Source organism: Oryctolagus cuniculus, chromosome 13, assembly GCF_964237555.1.
Source record: "Oryctolagus cuniculus chromosome 13, mOryCun1.1, whole genome shotgun sequence".
Taxonomy (NCBI): Eukaryota; Metazoa; Chordata; class Mammalia; order Lagomorpha; family Leporidae; genus Oryctolagus; species Oryctolagus cuniculus.
Window position 1 is genome coordinate 60,246,007 of NC_091444.1, and position 24,461 is coordinate 60,270,467.

The window sequence follows — 24,461 nt, forward strand, 5'->3', positions numbered from 1 at the left end:
AGCCGCGGCACTGGCCTCAAATAATCTTTTGAATACAAGGGGAAAAAATCAGATTTCCCAGGCAAAGTTTTTGTTTGTAAAATACATTCAGAGTATTCAGAGTAACAGATTTGAAAAAGTTTAAGAATGTTGGCTCTAATATAGCTTTCAGGACTTCATAACACCATTCATTTTGTTTAAAAGTAAATGGACAGGATATGGTTAGATTCCTACTCAGAAATAACTATTTAAAATACTAACGATTTTATTACTTAAGAAAAATATTTAACCATAAATACATGCATATATGAAATATATTCACCTTAAAAAAAGTAAAAGTAAAAAAAAGAAAAAAGGTAGAGATGAAAATATCAAAAATTAATCTATTAAAAGGAAAAATATATATTACACTGAGCATAAGAATTTTATCCTTTAAAAAATAAAGTAAAAGCAAACCGTAATAATATAAGCAACCAAGGAAAAAACTGGAGAACATACCCGAGGAAGCTTCCAGTCTCTCCAATCTGCTGATCAACCAGTCAAGGGAGCCCGAAAACTGAGCACAGTTTTTACGATTTCCTCTAATTAGAGCCGCTGCAAAAGATGAAGAAAATTCCATATTTATGTGATTTTTCTGCTTCAGAAATCAAGGTAAGCTAAAAGGAGCCCTAAAATTTTGGACCGAGATCAAATTATCTTCATGTTACATCTAAATCAAATGCAAAATGCAAATGCAAAATGCATCACACACAAAAACTGTGGCATTAAAAACAGTTGTTTATTAGTGGAACTGAAAAAAGATGCTCATTAGAAGAAATAAAGCTTCAGAAAGTGGCACTTTGACTTCACATTGGGAAGTAACAGTGAAGGTCCTGGTAGCTGGCTCACTTGTGTTCTATTACTCACTGCTTTTAGTTAGCCATGAGACTAAGCTACTTCACCTCTCTAGAGCCAAATTATTTCACTTATATAATGAATAAGTTACAAGCATATCAGTTTTCCTGAAAATGCACTACAGACTATGAGGAGATGTAACTAGTAATTATTACTGTAACAACTACACAAAGAGAAATAACAAACTGCTATATGGAAAAAAGGGAGGAAGGGCTCATGGGCAATATGTTTGAGAACACTTTTTTCCGTATCTCTTCTCTCTATGAAGAGATTCCCAATGCGTATTGAAGACTGTAAGATATTCTGCAGTGATAAAACTTATTCTGACTTAGTTTACCTCATGTTTTCTACACTTTTTTGACTGAAGAATTTTTATTTTTTAAATTTCTATATAACATAAAGAGAGATTTCATGTATTTCATTGGTACAATTATTTTTTAAAAGATTTATTTATTTATTTATTTGAAAGTCAGAGTTACAGAGAGAGAAGGAGAGGCAGAGAGGTCTTCCATCCACTGGTTCAGGCCTCAAATGGCCACAATAGCCAAAGTTGAGAGGATCTGAAGCCTGAAGCCAGGAGCCAGGAGCTTCTTCCAGGTCTCCCACATGGGTGCAGGAGCCCAAGGACTTGGACCATCTTCTACTGCTTTCCCAGGCCATAGCAGAGAGCTGGATTGGAAGTGGAGCAGCCGGGACTTGAACTGGCACCCACATGAGAGGGCTACAGGTGGTGGCTTTACCTGCTACGCCACAGCGCCAGCCCCATGGTACAATTCTAATAAGATATTTCTCTCCCTCTCTCTCTCCTTTCCTCAGTCACCCTCCTTTCATTTTTTGTTTAAGTTTTGCAAAAATGTAATTTCAATCTTCTCTATAATCACAGGCTTAATGCATCACTAACCATAACATTCAACAAGTAAAAAGTAGAAACACCACAGTTACATAGGTGTAGAACAAGAACTAAAAACAACAATCAAATCACAAGACGTCTGTTTCATTTCTGTACATTTTTTTGAATTCTATATTAACAACCACATATCAGAGAAAACATGGGATATTTTTATCTTTTGGGGACTGAAGATATGGAACACTTCAGGAATTTGTGTGCCATCCTTGCACAGGGGCCATACTAATCCTCTCTTTATTATTCTAATTTTAATATGTGTGTGGCCAAAGCAAGCACCAAAGAACCTTTACTACATGAAATTCAAATACATTTCTTCCTGTCATTCAACCTCGTTTACTCATTCAATTTAAAGCTTTCAAGTTTTCAAAATTCTCCAATTCCTTCAAAACAAATCTTATTTTTTAAAACATAAATTCTACTCTTACAGGATTAAACAACTGCATACCAAGGAATGTGAGATTTTTAAATATTATACTTAGGAGAAAGATATCTCCATAAGAAAGATGGCTATGATGGCATTTCAAAATATTCAGGGAAAAGTGAAAATTCAAAGATAAGTTTATTTTGGTACAAAAAAATTGTAATCTGTGCAGTCTCTTCATAATTTGCAGTTTTCATAAAAATTTGTTTTTGGTAAGTTTTCCGTAACAAACCTATATGCATAGATTTCAAAATATTTTTGCACCAAAATAAATTTATCTTTTAATTTCATTTTCCACACAGGTTTTGAAGTTCCCTTGAATGTGAAATCTAGTAGCACTAGGAAACAGTTTGAAGAACCGATGTTGGAGGCCATTGTCTGTTCACCACCTTGGGAAGAGCAGGAGAGCGGAGTACTGGACAGTTAACATGTGCAATTACACTGGAAGATGTCCCTTACAGTAACTTTTCCCAAATATAAATAAGTACTTCCAAAAGGAGTTGCTTTTTATAAGGAAGGCTTCTATTCCCACAACCACAGGAGAGGATCTCTTTTGTGTGTGGGTCTTCAGAACATTTGGACAAAGATGAAAAGATGCAGCACTCAATGACTTGGCTGTCCGCCAGCGCCGAGCCCAGAAACTTCCCACAACAGTCAGCCATCAAAAGGCACCCAGAGAGTACACAGTACAGAGGGCCAGGCACAGGAAGCAATACAGGAATGAGGAGTCCTATGTACCAACTAGCGTTTGTAATTTCAGTCTGCAAGTATGCGTGTTCCTGACTTGAAACAACCACTGGGGAAAAGTACATGATAGAGCTTTGAGTTTTCAGTTTTATTCACTTAAAATGTAACTCACACTTTTATCTTAAATATTTTTTTAAAAAATTAAATATATATATATATATATATAAATAAAGAGAGAGTAAATAAGAGAAAACAAACATAAGGTGATTCTTGAAGAGACTAGTAATAGAAGAATGAACTCTTTTCATAAGCACATGGAATTTAAGGAAACCATTTAGTAACTAACCCACATAGCAACTTCACTGAATTTACTGCAAACAGAAATGATATAGACCATATTGTTTGTCATATGTAATAAAATCGGAAATTAGTGAAAAGGCAGAAACAGTAATGAAGCCAAAGCATTTTAAAGTCCGAGCAATCTCGTTAATAACTTTGGATCAGTAAAGGAATCATACTAGAATATCTAACACTATCTAATATAACCAGCGGTAGACACCAAACAGTCCTCAGGAAATGGCCAACTAAACACTTTAATTGCTAAGCAACAGGGTGAAAAACGTTAAATAAATAGTCTTTCAATGTATGGGAAAAGGGGTGACCACTTAAGATGCCAGTTATAGCTGCATTTGTATTGGAGTGCATGGGATTCCTACCTTCCTGTAAGGTTCTGATTTCTAGATTCCTGCTAATGTACACCACGGGAAGCAGCAGATGATGGTTCAAAAACCTGGGCTGCTGCCAGCAATAAAAGAGAACTGCACCGAGTTTCAGGTTCCCAGCTTTAGACTGGCCTTGCCCATTCATTGCAGATATTGGGGAAATGAACCAGCAGAAGAGAATTCTACGTGTATTCACGTGTGTGTCTGCCTTTTATTTATCAAATATAAATCAAAAATGAGAAGAGAAAAAGGCAAAAGTAAAAAGAATAAGAGAGCTATAAACACAACCTTGTTCCATATCTCTGCACAAGAATTTTGGGACATCTAATAAAATGAGTGACTTCAAAATGTAAATTTTCTTTTACCAGAACTGAACAAACAGAAGGGAGAAAATCTAAATAGAACAAGAAACTCAAAATATTAAGAAATGTGTCAAGGACCAAAACCTTTTGTTATATATTCAAGAAATAAGTAAATACTATGCTATTAAAATTATTCTAAAAAGAATTTCTTCACTAAGGAAAACTCCCCAATAACAAATATAATATCATCAATAACTTTGAAATCAAAATCTAATAAAGAAATCATGCATATATTATAACAAGAGGGAGCTCTTATTTATGAACATAAATCCAAAAATCTTATATGAGGATGGTATTTACAGACAGAATTTTTAGCTGTATTTTGAAAAACATTTAACTGAACATTCATTACTTGAATGAGATAGAGATCTAGCAAATCTGTCAATAAGCAAAACATCAGAATATATGATGATCTTGATAGACTCTGAAAAAATAAATATTTACAATAAAAACATTTAATTAGTAAAATAGAACACTTCCTAAGTATTTTGAGTGTGTGTGCAAGTGCATACATATCTGTGAGCATAAACATGCCAGGGACAGTAATCAGTGTAGCTTACAAATAATAGACCAAGTGAGTTACAATTCAGCAAGTCAGTTAAGAAGAAACCAGCTGGGGCTGGCATTGTGGCATAATGGGTAAAGCCGCTACCTGCAGTGCCAGCATCTCTTATAGGCACCAGTTTGAGATCCATCTGCTCCACTTCCCATCCAGCTCTTTGCTAATCTGACTGGGAAAGCAGCGGCAGATGGCCCAAGTGCTTGGGCCCTTCACCCATGTGGGACATCCAGAAGTTCCTAACTCCTGGCTTCAGCCTTTCACAGCCCTGGCCATTGTAGCCAGTGGATCAAAGATACCTCTCTCTCTGTCTCTTCCTCTAACTCTTTCAGATAAATAAATCTTTATATATACCTGCATATACATAATAACTAATCTATATAAATATACATATAAAAGTAGGAATCAGTTAAGTATGTTTCTAAAGTAATGGAAAAGTATGCAAAAAAATTGAAGGAGGCTCATCAAAATATTTTTTGTAACAGCAAAATATTGAAGCAGCTTGAGTGTGGTTAAATAAATGGTGGCACATTCCTCTGAAGGTTGTATACATATGATAAACCTGATGAAGGAGGGGCTGGCACTGTGGCTTAGCCTCCCTCTGCTACACAGGCATTCCATATGGGTGCCTGTTTGTGTCCCTGCTGCTCCTCTTCCAATCCAGTGCGCCAGTATGGCCTGGGAAAGCAGTGGAAGATAGCCAATGCGCTTGGCCCCTGCACCTTCCTGTGAGACTTGGAAGAAGCTCCTGTCTCCTGGCTTCAGATCGGCTCAGCTCTGGCTGTTAAGGCCATTTGGGCAGCGAACCAGTGGATAGAAGACCTTTCTGTCTTTCCCTTTTTCCCTCTGTCTAACTCTCTCTCTCAAATTAAATAAATAAAATATTAAAAAAAAAAACTGATGAAGGGGAGCTGGCAGTTACCCTAGGGTTAAGACACCTCAACCCACATAGGAGTGGCTGGGTTCACTTTCCAGCTCTGGCTCTTAACTCCAGCATCCCTTCAATGCAGACCCTGGGAGTTAAAAGTAATGGCTCAAGTAATTGGGTTCCTTTCACCTGCATAGGTAATCTAGATTGTGCTTCAGGATCATGGCTCCAGCCCCAGTCCTACCCAGCCATTGCAAGCATTGAGGGAGTGAACCAGTGGATGGGAGCTCTCCCTCTCCCTTTCCCTCTCCTCCCTCCCCTCTTCTCTTCCCTCCCCTTCCCCCTGCCCTTTCACTGTTTCTCCCTGCCATTCAGATAAATAAATTTTCAAAAAGTAAATAAAACCTGATGAAGTCTTATAGTTGCTACCATGGAAATATTCCCACAATGAAGTATCAAGTGAAAATATATATAAGATGATACTTATAGGATGATTCCATTTTGGTAAAGTGATTGTATACAGTGATTATAAGCATATGCATAGTGTGGTGAAAACTGTGCACTACAGAATATGTATTACAGAATGAGAGCTGAATTTTTGGGAAATAATCTAGATAAGGGCCTGGGATAGGAGTGAGACCTTGAGAAATACTGGTATGAGTAGAACAGCTCTCCCTTGCTCAAAGCAGGAAATTCTCTTCTTCTACAACAGGAAAGAGAAAGAAGAAAGAAAAAAAGGGGAGGGGTGCATGCTCTGTAATACCCATCTCAGTGACTCTTTGAATCTGCAAAAGATTTGGTTTAAAAAAATCACACATTCTCAATAAAAAATGAGTTCATATGAGCTTGTTTGCAATAATAATAAGTTTGTATACAATCTGTGAATAGGTAATCTACTATAACCAAGGTATTGTGTAACCTTCCAGTAACAAAAGATGACAATGACAAAGCCCGGTAATGGGAAAACAGGGAACAAAGTAAATTCCCAAAAGACACAGACATGAAAGGGAAGCCTTTTATCAGCCCGTAGATCTGGACTTCAGATTAACCTAACCTTCAAGGAAAAAGAAGAAAAGCTGATGTGCTAGGGGGGCATGCCAGGGGTGCACAGATGCACATAGGCAAACACACACAAAGAGCAACTCTGTACGTGTGTGTGTGCATGTGAGTGTGCAAAAATGTTTTCTCCCTGCATAATGCAATCTATCTTCAAAATAACATCTTTTAAAAGGTTATACAAGTAAATGGGTGGTTAAGTTTAAGGGTCATTTCTACTTTCTTATTTTCTAAAACTCTTGTAATGAGAAATGTACTACTCCTGCTTCCAGTGTGGCTGTTGAGGCCACCTGGGAATTGAACCACTGGATGGACGATCTCTCTCTCATTCTGTGTATATATGTGTTTGTGTGTGTGCCCCTCTCTCTCTGTAACTGACTTTCAAATAAATAATATTTTTAAAAAATAATAATTTTTAGTAATACAATACAGTGACTTCCTTTTCAAAAAGCCAGAGGAAATGATTCCATCAATATTCATAGTGGCAATAGTTATTAAATGTCTCAGAATGCCATTTTCATCTCCAAAATGCAATGTCGAGTTTAAATTGCATGGTACATCAGGGTACAAAAACATACTCAAGATAAATGTACTTTCCTAAACCCATGACAACCTGGACCTAAAAATACTCTTTAACTGTTACAAATTGACCTTAAAGACTAAAGTAAGAGGTTTCATACTCCATAAATCACTTATTCCTCATTTATTTAAGAAAGTTTGATGTAAATGCATCAAGCACTCTGGATAGCACTGTGAAGGGAGCTTGAATGTAAATATAGTACAATGGCTTGTAGGTCCTTCTATTGTATCTTGAACTTTGTGTCTGATACTTTGTCTTATTATGTATATGTATGGTGCATGGAACAGAAGATAAGTTAATTCTTAGCATGAGTGAATGACTTATAGCTCTCAGTCTTCTATAGAAAAAGAGTAACAGCGATTAAATAACCATAGTACATTCCAAGTACAATAAAAACATTTTGAACTAAGTTCTTAAAAAGGAGATGCCAGTACATTGAACCAATTTTATTAATGCCAAATAATTAATTAAACCCTCAAACTTTTATCTAATCAGAATGTGAAATGCAGGCAACAGTGACAGTTATTTTAAAAACATTAAGGTAAAAATGCTCTACTCTGCATTTCATATTACAAACAGCCCTTGAATTATGATGATTTAATGATTTTTCAACTTTACAGTAGTGCAAAAGCAATATGCACTCAGCTGCAATTGTACTTTGAATGTTGACTAGGTCCCCATTAGTCTCATCATTACAAGGGTAAACAACTGAAATCCTGCAACATGCTGAGCTGTGATATTCAGCAGGTTGGGTTTATGAAATACATTTTTAACTTACTGTACCTTCTACTTATGATGAGTTGCTCCAGATATAACCCAATTATAAACTGAGGATCATCTATATTATAATATCCTGTGTCTTCATGCTTCAGTGGCCTTCCATAAAACACTCATGCAATCAGAGAATTACAACTGGATGAAGGATTAAAGATCTCCCAAGGAAATTCCCTCAGTTTTAAATTTGTGCAATAAATATTGATTACCTGCTTTATGTCAGGTACTCTTCTAGGTGCTGAAGGTAAAAGCAGAAATCAAATGCCATCTCCTCTTGGAGCTGACATTCAAAACCTGCCAATACGAAGTCAACAGGCCTGAAACAGCACTGAAAATGCGGGGCTGATGTAACTGGAATCAAATATGTTTTTTTCTTTTTTAGAAATTTTTGATTAATAAGAGAATGCTCCTAAGCCTTGAAAACTACACACACATCCACACCCAAACACTGCTGAAGACATCAAGAAACTAGCGCTACTGAAATGTCTTAGAGCAGCTGGAGAGTTCTCCCTGTAGCCAGAGGACCTTGTAACTGGCAGCTGGATGACTCCTGCCTAGAAATTTCCCAGGGCGAGAGCAAACACTGATTGAATGCTTTATGTGCAATGGCCTCCATGACTGTGTTGGGCCAAGAATGTCTGAGTGTTTCCCAGGAATCCTGGGGAAAGGGTTCACCACAGGGTCACAGGGAGTCCATTCAATGGAGCCATCAAAAGCAGTGGGAAGAATTCAAGAAAAGGAGGTGGAGGGTATACCACAGCTGCATACAAGCAAAGGAAAGAGATGAAAAGAGTCTCCCAGAATGGTTGTCACTGACTGGCACAGGAACTGTAGGAAAGAGGAACTGAGGTCACAAGCATCAGCTCTCAGCTACCTGCCAACCCCAGGAATGCCGACTTTAAATTTCTGGCTAGAGTCAGAGGACAAGCAGCCAACTAACCATGGAAGAACTCTGCAATCTTTTCTCCCCTTATTTCTACCCTGATCCAGAGGCAAAGGGCAGTTTTGTTGTGAAGGAGAAAGTTCTCAGAGGAACAACAGCATGGTGGTACTCACACAGTCCACAAAGTGGAGGTCACACCGGGAGTGAGGCAGTTTGATTTCCAAGTCTATTCTCAAATACTCAGCTGTATGTGAGTATCTCATCTGGCTTGAATTGCCTTTCTGGAAATAATAGGAAGGGTGACATCCTGGTAGCATGTAAGCAGGTTAAGAACAAAGGTATCGGGGCTGGCACTGTGGCATAGTGGGTGGAGCTGCCGCCTACAGTGCTGGCATCCCATGTGGGCGCCAGTTCGAGTCCCAGCTGCTCCACTTTTTTTTTTTTTTTTTTTTTTTGGACAGGCAGAGTTAGAGAGAGAGAGAGAGGGAGAGAAAGGTCTTCCTTTTTCCATTGGTTCACCCCCAAAGTGGCCACTACGGCTGGCGTGTTGTGGCCGGCGCACTGCGCAGATCCAAAGCCAGGAGCCAGGTGCCTCCTCCTGGTCTCCTATGCGGGTGCAGGGCCCAAGAAACTGGGCCATCCTCCACTGCACTCCCAGGTAGAGCAGAGAGCTGGACTGGAAGAGGAGCAACCAGAACAGAATCCGGCACCACAACCGGGACCAGAACCACGGGTGCCAGCGCCGCAGGCAGAGGACTAGCCTAGTGAGCCGCAGCACTGGCCATGTTGCTCCACTTTCAATCCAGCTCTCTGCTGTGGCCTGGGAAAGCAGTGGAAGATGGCCCAAGTCCTTGAGCCTCTGCACCGGCATGGGAGGACCCAGAGGAAGCTCCTGGCTCCTGGCTTCGGATCAGTGCAGCTCTGGCCGTTGCAGCCAATTTGGGAGTGAACCAGTGGATAGAAAACCTGTCTCTCTCTCTCTCTCTCTCTCCTCTCTGTATAACTCTTTCAAATAAATAAATATATCTCTTTTAAAAAAGAAAAAGATGTATGAAAGCATGATACAGCAATGCTTTTTTAATAAAGATTTATTTATTAAAAATGAACAAAGGTATCTTGTTTATTAAATGAATTTCATCAATGTCAATATAAAATATATTAATGACAGTCATTGTCATTTTTTAAGAGAGAAGACTATTACCTCGTTGGGAAAAAAAATGACCCGCTTTGTCTATAAAGCGCCTTCCCAGGATTTCATGGAGAGCAACATGGAACTATCTGAACACTCAAATGCAGGAATAACAGCTGAGCTGGGCATGTTTGAAGTCTGTGCCCTTGTTTCCTTCCTTGAGTGCCTTTCCCTCTGTTTTATGTTAGGAAGATCTGTTTCCCCAAGACACTGGAAAAAATTATCTGCAGGTATAAAAATCCCTAATTGCTATATCCTTCCCCAAGTGATCAAGAATTGAGAGACTGGTCGCTTCTGTCCTAAAAGAGCAGCAATTTTCTCTCTTATTTTGAATCTGCAGAAAATAAGTATTCACAGTAAGTCTGCCAAAGAGCCATTTCTCAGATATCTTTAAAAAATCATTCTGGCTTGCAAGCCTCCTGCAGATTAATCGTGTGGATGTCAGAAAAGATGTATGAAGGCATGACACAGCAATGCTTTGCAAACCACGAGGATCAGTGTCTATGGGATCCTGAGGTCTTTCAGATGGCATCTCATAAATCTAGTTTTGTCATCTCCACTGAAAACACATATTACATATATCCATGTCACATGCTTAATTGTTATAAATTATCCTTTCTACCTTCTTCATTTTCTCTCCATGCTAAGTGGGGATACTGAAGAAAAAAGAAAAGCAAAAAAAGAATAGATGGTTTGTTTCACACATACCACCAAGAGAGATTTGGAATCACAGAGAGGAGGGTTAAAGAATGTGGATTTGATATTTGAACCATTGGCTTGATAGCTGAGTAAGGAAAGACAGTGAGCTAGAAGCATGGCATAGAACTCTAAGTATTCCTGTAGGCCTGATGCTTTCCTAGCCAAACACGTATATTCATAGTTATCTGTCTTACGATTACATTAAATTAAAAATAACATTTAAAAATAAAGTATTGGCAGCAGGTGTTCTTTTAGTCTTTTGCATGTCAACATTCAAAAGAAAGTTTTATTCATGAATTTTTTTCTGGCCTTGAAATCAATGTTTGCTCCAATAAAAACAGAATATCAAGAAAAATCAAATGAATATTTAAAAAAAAAAATCGGGCCACCGGGGCCACCATTGCAAGTAAAGTAGGCACCTGTGCTGCCCACATCCCATATGGAGGCTGGTTCGAGTCCCAGCTGCTCTACTTCCAATCCAGCTCCCCACTCATAGCCTGGGAAAAACAAGGGAAGATGGACCAAGTAAGTGTATGGACCCCTGCTCCAATGAGGAAGACAGAGACTCTCCTGGCTTCAGCCTGGCCCAGGCCCGGCCATTGTGGCCACCTGGAGAGTGTACTAGCAGATGGAAGATCAATCGATCTCTCCCTCTCTCTCCCTCCCTCCCTCCCTCCATCTGTGTGACTCAAACTATCAAATACATAAATTAATCTAAAAATTCATAATTCTATCTACTGAACACCACTACCCAATGAAAACTATGCTGTATACAAGTATAAGGGGAGAGATTTTCATTTTTTTGAACTTATGTGTAACTATTCTAATTTTTCATTCAACTAGAATTAATATATTATTTTCCCTTTACCATCAACTGCTTAGAATTGGCCAAATATGTTAAAAATTTTATTTATAAAAATACTTGTTCATAGATGAATAAATATATAACAGAACACAGAGAAAATGAAAAGTCAAGATTCCTCTTTCAAGAAGTAGCCACCTAATACTTTTCTGTGTATTCTTTTCAGAAAATCCAAAATATGTACAAAAATGTATATTTCTGCACACAGTATTAATTTTATATACTTGCAATCTTACTGAATATAGGATAAATGCTTTTCTTTATATTCTCTTACTACAATGCTATATATTACCATATATAAAGAACAGAAATCTAGCCTGTTGATTTCAGATAATTGTCTAAATGATCAATTTAATCTCAATATTCACTGATAATACACATTACACCATGTAAGTAGACTGTAATTTATGGGACCAATGCCCCGTTGATAGAAAAATTGCTTCCAATTTTGTGCTATTTGTAAGTAATTTTACAGTGGACATCTTTTCCACTCAAATACATACTTATCTCTAAAACACATTCTTGAAGCAGAATTTCTAAGAAAAAATACACAGCTAAAGTTTTATATCTAGATTTTTTTCTGATCAAAGTTTTTCTGGTTTTTAAAATTTTATCAGTTTACATTCCTACCAAAACCATATTGCTTGACATTTTCTCAAATGATGAGTTTCTCATCAAATCCTTTTTGTAATAGTGAATGAATTTTTAAAAATTTATTTATCTATCTGATATCTATAAAGATATACTGGGGGAGAGAAAGAGAGAATGAAATACACAGAGTGAAAAAGCCCATTCACTGGTTTACTCCCCAAATGCCCATAATTCCCCAGGTGAGCTTAAAGCTTAGAGCCATAGCCAGGAGTTGGGAACTCAATCCTGGGAGCCAAAGCCAGGTCTCCCATGCGGATGGTAGGAATCCAACACCTTGAGTCAATACCACTGCCTCCCAGTCTGCCTCCAGAGTCTGCCCTGATAGGAAGCTTGAATCAGGAGGCAGAACTGGGTATTGAAAACCAAACAATCTGATTTGGATCATGGGTGCCTTAACACCAACCCAAATGCCCATCCCAAAATCTAATTCTTTATCTGTACCAACCTATAACTGGAAATAACACTTATTTATTGTTTTAGTTTATATTTCTTTATTTTTCATTTATTTTATTACATTTATTTTATTACTCTGTGAATTTTTCATCTATATTGTTCATTCTTCTATCAGATAATATTCTCTTTTCTTATTGATTTATGAAAGCCCTATACATTACAGAAAGTACATCTTTGTCTTTCATACAGATTGCATCTTCTCCCACTTGCTCATCAGTTTTTTTTTATTTTGTAATGATAGTATTTATCATAAAAGTTTAAATTTAATGCAAATTTATTAGTCTATTATTATCACAGTTTCACAATAATTTGAATCAAGCTGGCTAAGGTTATAACATTAGTAACCTTACAGCATTAAGGCTGACTTTGTTATTTATGTTTTCTACATATTTCAGTCAAGTATAAGCTCCACAGGAGCACGCACTATTTTCTGGCAACTGTGGTCTCTCATTGTCCAGATCAGGGCCTCTCTCATAGTGAACATTCAGTTAATCCTTGATGAACAGATGGAATTTGTGTTATGATTAGAATGTCTAGGTTCTTCCAAGATTCACACGCTGAAATCCTAACCAAGATGATCACATTAGAAGTAGAAGGAAGCCCATGATGAAGGTAGAGCTCCCATAAATGGGATTAGTGCCCTTAGAAAAGGATACCCCAGAGGCAGTGTTGTGGCATAGCAGGTAAAATCATATGGGTGCTGATTCATGTCCTGGCTGCTCTACTTCTGATTCAGCTCCCTGCTAATGGCCTAGAAAAAGTAGGAGAGGATGGTCCAAGTACTTGGGCCCCTGCTACCCATGTGGGAGACCTGGAAGAAGCTCCTGGCTCCTGGCTTCAGCCTAGACCATTCATAGCCATTGTGGCCAAATGGGGAGTGAACCAGCAGACAGAAGATCTCTGTCCCTGTTTTTCCCTCTCTGTGTAATTCTCTCAGATAAATGTGTATTTTTAAAAAGGAAAGGAGACAGCAGAGAGACCCTCAACTCCTCTCCCAGGTAAGGATATACCAAGAGCAGGCCCCCTGTGAAGAAGACTCTCATTAGACAAGTTATCCCCTGGTGCTTTGACCTTGGACATCCCAGCCTTTTGAATTGTGAGAAATAAATTTGTTTTTATAAGCTGCCCACTTAATGGTGCTTTGTTATGGCAGCCTGAAAAGAATATTACAACCTCTAATGAAATCTAGATCTGGCAGACTCCAAGTTCACGTCTTCCTCCCAGTATAATGCAACCAGGTACAAAATGATAGAAATACTATAGGAAATGGTTCTTGCTGTAATCAAGCAAATTCCCACAGTATATGCTTTTACTCTAATTTTAGCCAAATGATATTTTCCAGGCTTCTTTCTATAAAGCAATATGTTATGTCATACCTCAAGGCTAAATGGTTGGCTTTCTCTTTTGTCCACACTCTAAGGATGTGTTAAGCCTTGTCTCAACTGCTCTTAGAGTCAGCCAGGATGGAGCAACCCAGTCAAGAGAGGGTTTACGTCTACCCCTCTAGACCTCAAGGATTGAAGTCAATCTTGTAGCACGTTCGACACCTAGCTGACTGGTTTTGTCTTTTATCACAGCTACCATGAAGATTTGCTGTTCCTCCCATGTTTTTTTCTGAAACCAGCCCCTTTCTCAGCAGCATGAATAAAAACTTCAGACCTTTAGCACAAAGCAGGACAGTAGTCCTTGAGACCTAAGGTCTGCCACTGTCCTCATTTATGGGTAGATTAAACTTTATCCTTCTTTTACTCTCAAACTGTGTACTCATTATTTTGATTCAGCACCAGGGACAGAGTGAGCTTTCAGTAACAATAACACTTTCTGTTATAAAAGGACACTCCAGAGGCTGGTGTTGAGGCACAGTGGGGTAAGCTGACACCTGCAACAGATGCCAACATCCCATTTGCGCACCATTCATGTTCTAGCTGCTCCACTTCTGATCTATCTCCATGCTAATGGGCTGTGAAGCAGAAGATGGCACAAGTATTTGGGCTCCTGATATCCATGTGGGAGACCCATATGAAGCTCCTGGCTCCTGGCTTCAGCCTGGCCCACTGCTGGCCATTGGGGCCATCTAAGGGAGTAAACCAGCAAATGAAAAACCTCTCTCTCTCTCTCTCTTTCCTGTCTCTCTCTCCTGTCTCTCTCTTTCCACATGTGTCTCTCTCTAATCATTTTTTTTTTTTGACAGAGTGGAAAGTGAGAGAGAGACAGAGAGAAAGGTCTTCCTTTGCCGTTGGTTCACCCTCCAATGGCCGCTGCGGCCAGCGCGCTGCAGCCAGCGCACCGCGCTGATCCAATGGCAGGAGCCAGGTACTTATCCTGGTCTCCCATGCGGGTTCAGGGCCCAAGTACTTGGGCCATTCCCCACTGCACTTCCCTGGCCATAGCAGAGAGCTGGCCTGGAAGAGGGGCAACCGGGACAGAATCAGGCGCCCCAACAGGGGCTTCTCTAATCATTTTTTAAAAATGACACCCCAAGTGAGGAATTAGGCACTTGGGAAGAACAGACATAAAGGGAAAAAAAGCCTTCTTGCTAGTGAGGTATTTAAATAAATAAATAAATGTTCAGAATTATCTGAGATAAATATGTATGTGGAGAAGCAACTCAAATTATCTCAGAAAGAACAGTGTATAAATATAAGAGCTCAGGATGAATGTAAGCATTAGGGGAAAGTACATTTACAATTGTGTCTTTTGTCACATGAAAAAATAGTTCAAAATTCACAAATATTTGTTTGCCTGGGATCACTGTGTGTTCTTACTGACATGTGAACCTGTTACCCTCCTTTAAGATGTGAGTTTTAAAGGATTCTAATTATGTAAATATTAAGTTACAGCTCCACAAAATCTTTTCAAAATCAATTAAGATGGGAATAATTAAGGAAATATATACATGTACTTAACAACTGCTGAAGTATTTTCTGATATAGTATGATTCTAGACCTTCTGGAAGTATGGTTCTGGATTTGTGTAAAGGACTAGAAATATGGGATGCAGTTAAAGAGATCAATCAGAAATCTTACAGTTTACAGTTTCTAGTTGTGGAAATCTCAAGTAAAATAGTCCCTCTGTAGTAACAGGAGATTGGTTTCAGGAATCCCACAGATATCAAAATCTGTGGAGGCTCAAGTTGCTTATATAATACTGAAATGGTGTAGTGTTTCCATGTAACCTATTCATAGCTTCTCACATACTTTAAATCCTCTCTACTTTACTTATAATACCTAATATAATGGAAATGCTGTGTAAACCATTCTAAATGATTATATCTATTAGAGAATAATTACAAGAAAAAGGGCAATACATGTTCAGTGCAGATGCATTTTTTAAAATACATTCAGTCCATAGTTGGTTGAACCTGTAGATATGGAACTGGTAGCTATAGAGTACCAACTATAGAAAGCAAACCCCAGCTACCTGCAATATGCTAAGGAGACAGAGGTATGAGATGATGATACTACACTCAGAGAGTGGGTAGAATATTAGGATACAACATTTTCTGAATGCAAATACCTATATAGAAATTTTTATTTCCTCCATTCTGACATGGAAACCAAAAGTCACTGTATATCTATAACAATCATGGCCCTGTATTTTTTATAAGCTTCTCCAGAAATTTTCTTGCTATATCCATAAGATCTAAGTGAAGCTTCTTTCCTAAGACATATCTAAATGAAAACAAAAATAATGAAAGCAGAGGTTAGAGAAGAAAGTTTTACTATGTCAACAGGGAAAGGATGTTGAAAATAAATACTCAGAAGTACAAAAACAGAGATGTACATGAGTAAGATTGACATTCTGAGATTTTATTATTGTTCATAGCTCTTGTCTATATTCTTGAGGAACAGTAGTTTTTCTACTTTCTGCTTGTTGAATTCTTTATTTAATAGAGGATGAAGCTTGTGATTACAAAGAAAATTTAAAGGATGTCATTGTACAAATGAAAAGAACAGTAAGAAAAGGAGGAGGAAGGAGGGTAGTAGCAAGGGAGTATATAGTGGGAAGTATCATTATGCTCTTAAAACCGTATATATATATAAAATACACGAAATCTGTTCACTTTTATAAATAAAAATTTAAAAATAAAAAGTTGCACTTCTAGAAAATGGAAATAATGATGAGACCAAGAACAATAAGATGCTATGCTAAGTATCTGACATACATTACCAAATTTAAGCCACACATTATCAGAGAAATTGTTATTGCCAATTTACAGATATTTATGATAATAATACATATCATGTGCTATAAGCCTAGGATTCTTTCAAGTGCCTCAGATCAACTCATATATTGGCATAATAATCTTAGAAACTAGACACTTTTTTCAACTTGTAGAAGAGGAAACTGTTCACAAATTTAGTCGTGTAGCCAAAGTCACCTTAATGGTAGAGCTGGGGGTTCTGAGACTATAACTGATAACAATAGGTTCATTTTCTCAGCTGTTGTGACAGATCAAAGGTTAGGCTTCAGTTTTTCAAGAGAAAAACCTCAGAGAAGAGGAGTAATAATTCTTCTATTTTTGAATAAAGTGAACTGATGGCCAAGTCTACCACAACATGGGTATCCATGGGATCCTCTGTAAAGCATTTATTAAGTAATTCAACAAACTTTCACTGAATGTCTAGCTAGTGGAAAAAAGCATTCCAATTAGAACTCAACTCATAGCATCTGAGTTAACATTTGTTATGTCCACTTGAGCTTCATCCTCATCATCTCCTGTCACACTCTCTGGATGAGCTAAGCAGTCCGGGCTTGATTCCCTTCTCAGGAATTGGTTTCTGATCAGTCAAAGCCAGTATTGGTAAATTTCCTCTCCCCAATGCCAGAATGACTGGTCTGGGAATGGTTGTAGTCACAGTTTGAGCTAATGAGCTCATGAGCTGTGAGGAGTGGTTTGCTGAGAGATTTAGAGAAATTGCACGGTCTTTTCTGAGAGATAACTTCCATTAGCAGTCCTCTTTCACTTCTATGTCAGCACTAGGAACTGGCCGCAGCCAGCTGCTACCATAAAGGGAAGCCAGCTTTGGAGGAAGCCAGCTCCAAGGAAGGCAGGGTGGAGACATCAGAAAGCACTTGGGTAGACATTGAGCCAAACCCAACCCGTTGTGTAAGGCTGTGAATCCCCTTTGCTGCTGAAGCTACTTTTAATGTGAGTATTCTGTTATCTTCAACTGAACACAGCCAGGTAGGTACATCTTACCACCTACAACAATGACTTCTCTTTCTATTTGAATAGGTCATCTATCTTCAAATCACATTTCTAGCCATGCTGCAGTAAAGTCAAACCACAAAACTAATTATGGTAAGGAGCTGTGCTCACACCCATCAAGCCTCCAGCATTTTATAGAGTATTTGAATGCTATTGCAATACGCTGTAAAATGAATTAAATTCCCAAGTAACTCTGTGGATTTATGGAGTGTATAGGCTTGAGGGAGAAGTAGCTCAGAAGGATAAAGCTAAAGTGTCAACTTGGCTGTAATGAACTTTTTCTGGGATTACAAAAAAATCAATACGCTCATAATTCTCTCTGCTTATTTTTATTACACATAGATAACTGAGTATATGGCATGTTGAAGGAAACAACACTTTCAGACTATATAATATGAAATTATAGGGGCAGGCACTGTGGCATAGTAGGCTAAGCTTCCACCTACAGCACCAGCATCCCATCTGGGTGATGGTTCGTATCCTGGCTGCTCCTCTTCTGATCCACCTCTCTGCTAATGGCCTAGGAAAGCAGTGGAAGATGGCCCAAGTCCTTGGGCCTCTGCACCAGTATGGGAGACCCAGAAGAAGCACCCGGCTCCTTGCTACAGATTGGTGCAGCTCCTGCCGTTGCAGCCATTTAGGGAGTGAATCAGCGGAAGGAAGACCTTTCGCTATCTCTCCCCCCAAATCCTACCCCATAACTCTGCCTCTCAAATAAATACAAATTTTAAAAAAGAAAGTATAAATAAGGTGCATATTATCTAGACTTACCTGTTATAACAATGTTCCCTGTATAGAACCCATTCTAACCTGAAGCATACGTATATGAACATCCTCTCTCATATAATTTGTCTAAGGAATTCTTCTGGTGTCATATCAAGTGGAGAAGTTACACTGTGGTGTTAAAAACACTACCATACTTCAATCTCCGCTAGATTCATGACTCCGGTGCTATAGCTTCCATACTTTCAAAGAACTGTGGCATCACAAAATCCTGACACTGATGATTATTATGGGTAAAATGATGAATCTAGATTCCTATAAAGCCTCAACTTCCCTGGCCCTGTTAACATAAATGCTAGCCACGTGTACCTTTTAGTCTAAAATGCCAAAATTACATGTGTTTAATTGTAACAGCATATCAAATAGCCCATTTAATTGAAACGTATTAAAAATTCTAGAAGACATAAGAGTTTTATTAGCTAAATAATATGACTCAAATTTTTAATGAAGTTCTATTAGATTATAGCAAATTATCAAATATTTTACTACCCTTAATTCATATTAAAATGCATTATCTTTTTTTCTGTACCTTTTCTATTTTTTCTGTATCTGTTCTATTTTTCTGGGTACCTTTTCTATTCTATCAGGACCCAGCCATTTATTTAGTACACATTTATTGTGTGTCTACTATGTGCCAGACATTAAGTTAAATAACAGAGATTTAAAAATCAGAAACAAAATGGATGCAACTGGAAACACTTAAACTTAGTGAAATAAGCCAGTCCCAAAAGGACAAATATCACATGTTTCCCTGATGGGTGGTAACTCATAGAGTACCTAAAAGGTAATCCTTAGAAGTTAAATAGACACTTTGAGATGTGATGATTTTGAACAGCCCTTGTCTCAATTGTTGAAGAACATTTTTTTCCATACAGTTTGTTGTGCTGTTTACTTAGTGTCAGGTTAATCTAGTGTATATATAGTTAATTGAAAATAGACTATTGTAAAAATTAAGAATTTTTACAATCTTTTATTTTGTGAAATAAATATTTTGTAAAAAAAATATTTTAAAATAGGAGAGAGAGGAGGAATAAGGGTAGGAGTGCAGGCAGGAGGGATGATAGAGTGGGAAGAGTCACTATATTCCTAACTTTGCATGTATGAAATATATGAAGTTTGTTACCTTAAATAAAATGTTTTTAGGTTAAAAAAATTAAAAATCAGAAAGGTGCTGTTCTTTTTTTTGTAATCAGTAACATACATAACTAAATAAGATAAGTGCTATTAACACTGGTAAACACTAAGAGTCAAAAAAAGAGAAAAGGGTTTACTTGTGTTTAAGAATTGTGAAGAATATCAAGAGCAACCAAAAGATAGAAATATAGGAACCAGATCTTGAAGAATATAGGGACTTTGAAAGAGATGACTGTAAGAAAATATCACAGAGATATTAGCATGTATGAGATGTTCAGAAAACTGTGATATGGGTTGAATAAAACCAGGAGTAAAAGGAGTGAAAACACAAAGCTGGAAGGGTTAGCGGGGGAGGGGGGGGGCTCACATATCAGGTGAAGCAAGTTGAACATTACTTTCGAGAATGATGGTGAAATAGGACAAGGGTCTAAGCAGGAAAGTGATGAGTAACTGCAACACACAGGATGAAAATGAGGGTTTAGAGGTGAAGGCGAAAGTGGAGACAAAGGCCACTACCCATGGGTGCTGGCACATCTTGCAAACAAGGCACTGGAAGCATTTGTTCAGGATTATCTTTTCAAAGATGTTTGCAGCAAGCAGCCTTGGAAGGAAATTGCATCTCCCTTCAAGAGCAAAGAACAGGAAGCCTAAACGAGCACTGTAACCCACACAGTCTCTTGAAACTCAGAGCTTCTGTAACACTATCTGTTGCATGTGCAGGTATCATCTGTTCCTTTCAAATTGTCCTATGAAAATTGCAGCTCAGGGAATTGTCATAAAAATGCTCACATTCTGGCTATAGTCAATGCATTGCATAATAAACTGTACCTCTTTGCCCTGATTGCAGTATAATTTGTTAGCCTGCAAATAAGGAACAATTTCAGATCCTTTACTGTTCTTAACAAGAGACAAGTAGAGGCTACTAAAATAGCTCAGGCCCAAATATTAAGGACCTAAGAGCACATGGAGCCAACAGGAATGCAGTATAAACCACTGCATGTGCTGCTTACTAAATATCAAGCATACCTAGAAGTTGCCAAATGCAGGTCTTATAAAGACAGGAGAAGACACAGAAACAGGTGCTAGATGTGATGGGGATGAGGAAAGAGGGCTTTGTGGGATTAACTGGAGGACTAAAAAGGAAATACTTAATACATATCTAAATACACTACCCTCAAGTTGCCAAAACCACACTCTGAATTTAACAAAGGAAAATCTACTGCTCCGGTTACCTTTCTCACTTAGAGATGGACTTACATACTAAACATCACTGGATTTAATTCAACAAAATTAAAAAATTTAAATATTGATTAGGAAGCATGTTATAGAATTACTGTAACTAACATGAGATCACTTTACATAGGCCAGACTCCACCACCTTAGAAACCCAATGGCAGTTCTTACCCAACAACTCATATAGAGAATTCAGAATGGATTTCCAAGATTCCCCCGCTTCTCTCCCGGCGACATCGGCAAAGTGAGCTGCACTGCTGTAGACATGCAGTCGGTCTATGCACTCAAGCACGAGGTTGATCATTCCCTGCAAGGTTTAAGAAAAAAATCACCATCATAACCTATAATTCTGCTTACAGACAAAAAGTATTAAATGATTAGAACAATATGTCTCACTTAAAGTAAGCCTGTTAATTACAAAGGAAAATGGAAATAATGTATTCAGAGGACAGGAAGAAACACATCCATATGTGAACTGAAACCCTCTTCAAATAATCCAAATGAATTTTAGGTACTGAGTGCTATTCTCAAACATCAACAGAAAAATAATATAAAACAATCACTTAATACTTTTATATGCAAGGTTTAAATCCTTAGACTAACTGAAAGAGTCATACATGGTATTCTATTCTTATGTGATTCTCAGTATAACTACACATTTTTATTGATAAGTAAGCCTACAAGCAGGCAGGCATTATTATACTAAACTAAATCCATAGGTGCAGGGCGGGGGGGGGGGGGGGGGGGCTCCTATCAAAAAGGAAACAAAGTTGCTAAGCCTTTGCTCCACAAGGCCACTAAGCCTTTGCTCCACAAGGCCGCTAAGCCTTTGCTGGAGTTTGCCGCACTTCCGCATCCCAGTGACTCAGCATTTCCAACAATCTAAGATGGATCCCCAGGGGAGGTACCTAACCTGACAGGAGACTTCCGTATTCATGGACAGTATGTGTCCTTGGCTGTGATTGGCCCTTGAGGGCGTGCCTGGCTCTTGTCCTGCCTTACCTTTCAGCTGGTTGGCTCGGTTCCCTTGTGCCCTGGACAGCCCCCTTTCTGTGTCTATAAAAGCTCTTCCCCTCCCAATAAAGTTGAGAACCCGGCTGCACCCTGGGAATTGACTGATCTCCCGACTCTGGTGTGGTTCCTTTGCCGCCGACACTCATCATCCCACTCGGCCCCTGAGCTCCCCAGGCTGGCCCTGAGGAGCTCTATCGGACCTGCTGCTCCGTGATAAGCAGCACATAGGAAATAAAACTCATGAAAAGACAAAAAGTAAATAAAAAAATCCCGAGAATGAACTAACACCTTATGATTTGATGATTGTTTTTAGTTCTTGTCTACTATCCTGTGGAACAGGGGTCTTTCCATTTTTACTTGTTGACTGTTATGGTGAGTGGTGCATTAAGCCTGTGATTATATAGTAAACCGAAATTATGTTAATGCAAAAATTAAAGGAAAAAAATAAAGGAAGGAGGGCAGATTGAGGGACACACAGAGGGAGGAAGGGAAGTTTGGCTATCTTCTTAGAATTGTATCTATCAAATACATGAAATTTATTCTATTTATACTAATAAAAATAAAAGGAATGTTGAGAAGTGTGACCTAAATTTGACATTATGCTTTAATTATCATTGCTAGATCAAAGTTGTCAAAATGAAGTAAAGCATGTAACAGGAAGAACAATAAAGATCTGGATAACTCAACAAATCACAGAAAGAATTTAAGAGACACGATGGATGAGTTTAAGAACATTTCTAGGTTTCTTCCTCATCCAGATTATCTAAGAAACTGAAAGAAAAAACTAATCTACAACGATATCTTAAATTTTCATAGTCCGATTTTACTAATTCCTTCTTCTAGAAATTAATTAAATATGGTAAACAGTTCAATATGGAATGACATGATCCTAATAAACTACTCCAAATTGTCATTACTACCGGCTCATATTGACAGCTCTTTGCTTTCAGGTCATTCTGGTCTCTGAAAAGGTTATTTCTATCATATACATGGTGAAAAACTCCTCTAAACATTAAGGTCATTTTCAAAGGTATTAGAAAACAGCTTTAGTACTAAAATACAGATTTAGAGATTCTGGGAATTCAGCAGTGCCCTGCAATCTTTTTCTTAGACACTTTTACAAAGATAGTTTCACTCAGAAAAATTCATTCTTCTCCATATAAGGAGCGTTGAAAAGAACTGCAACTCCTGCTGAGCTTGTTTGATGTAGCCCATGGACCCTCAGTAGCTCACAATGCAACTCCTGACAGCACGGCCCAAGCTCCAACAACAGCATCAGGACATCAGACATATGACTTGGTCCCTCTGTCATTCTGTTTATAAAGTGTGGCATGCAAGCTCATTTTGGCACCAGGCCTTGGGGTGAAAGAAAATCAGGCATAGCAATGTAACATATATGTAACATATATGAAGGTAAGGGTGGGGTGTTCTGTCCACCAAGGTGGCCTGGAGCCCAGCCTCCAAAGGTAGCCTTCATCCCCAACACAAAGTTCCCTGTGGATCCCGGGGTATTTCCAGGGAGCTCACAGGAAGCTACTGAATAGTTTGAAAACCTTCATGATGTCATTTATGTATTTCAAGGTTCTGTATTTATGTAACCAACATGAAACAATCCATAGCACTTCAAAATGACCCTGTGAGGGCTGAACAGTCAATGAGAAAAAGGAAAGTTGTATCTTTTAAGATTAACACTTATTGAAGAGAAATAAAACCAATTTCCAGATGCCACACAAGGCCTATTTCCCTTGGTCCAGGTGCAGATGCTCACCTACACCTGAAAATGCAAAGACGTCAAATGGAGAATTTGCCCCACGGAGGGCTTGTTCTCCCTCCATGTAAGGGTAAAAAAGAGAGGAGCACTGGTAGAGCCTCACCTCTTCCTCGAAGAGGTTCTGCCTGTTCTTCAGGGCCCGCAGTCTGTTCTGCTTGTCCTCATGCTCCAAGTGTTCATCCGGGGGGTGGAAGTAGCCGATCAGGTCCTGCAGACTCAGACTCACCGACTCAATGGGTAAATCTACTGAGGAAGCCTTCGCTTTCTTGCTGAGAGCATCAAGGCCCCTAAGAGCAATAGCCAGTATTACTTTTATGTCCATGAGTCACAACTTTATTAGATTTTACATCTATACATGACTGCACTTTAAAAGAGACATACAAGACAGATTTGGCTTTTCCTCAGGCAGCAATAATGAATACATTCATATCAGAACCCGTGTATCATGTAATGTATGTATAATGTTATGTTATAAAATCAGTGTCTGGAGCCATTCACGTAGAGAAAAACCTATTAGACCAAGGAATCAATGCCTACAAAACCAAAACTCTAACTACTTCGAAACCAACTGCTTGTCACTATCAAACATTGCACACTTTCAGGTTTCAGCTGCACTGTTCCAGATCCACAACTCTGAGCTTTGCTTGCTATTAGTTGACTTTTCGAAAAGAGTTTATTAAGTTTTGCTATCATTCACACTAGCTTACCATTTGTTTATTTTCTGCCAGTTAAAAATAAATTATCTAGAAAATTTGGTTACTAACTACT

At 38.3% G+C, this 24,461-nt stretch overlaps 1 protein-coding gene and 1 non-coding gene across 2 annotated transcripts in view; both read right to left on the reverse strand.

The window, feature by feature from the left end:
- Positions 1 to 24,461, reverse strand: part of RYR2 (ryanodine receptor 2) — a gene marked incomplete at its 5' end in the record, with an annotated part of 557,937 nt that overhangs the window by 355,960 nt on the left and 177,516 nt on the right. Inside the window, 3 exon segments of the mRNA NM_001082757.1 lie at positions 478 to 573; positions 21,080 to 21,215; positions 23,797 to 23,980. Coding sequence (NP_001076226.1) covers positions 478 to 573; positions 21,080 to 21,215; positions 23,797 to 23,980 — 416 coding nt within the window.
- LOC127483610 (U6 spliceosomal RNA) lies at positions 1,950 to 2,054 on the reverse strand. The gene has a single exon (XR_007910051.1). It is a non-coding gene; the product is annotated as a U6 spliceosomal RNA (small nuclear RNA).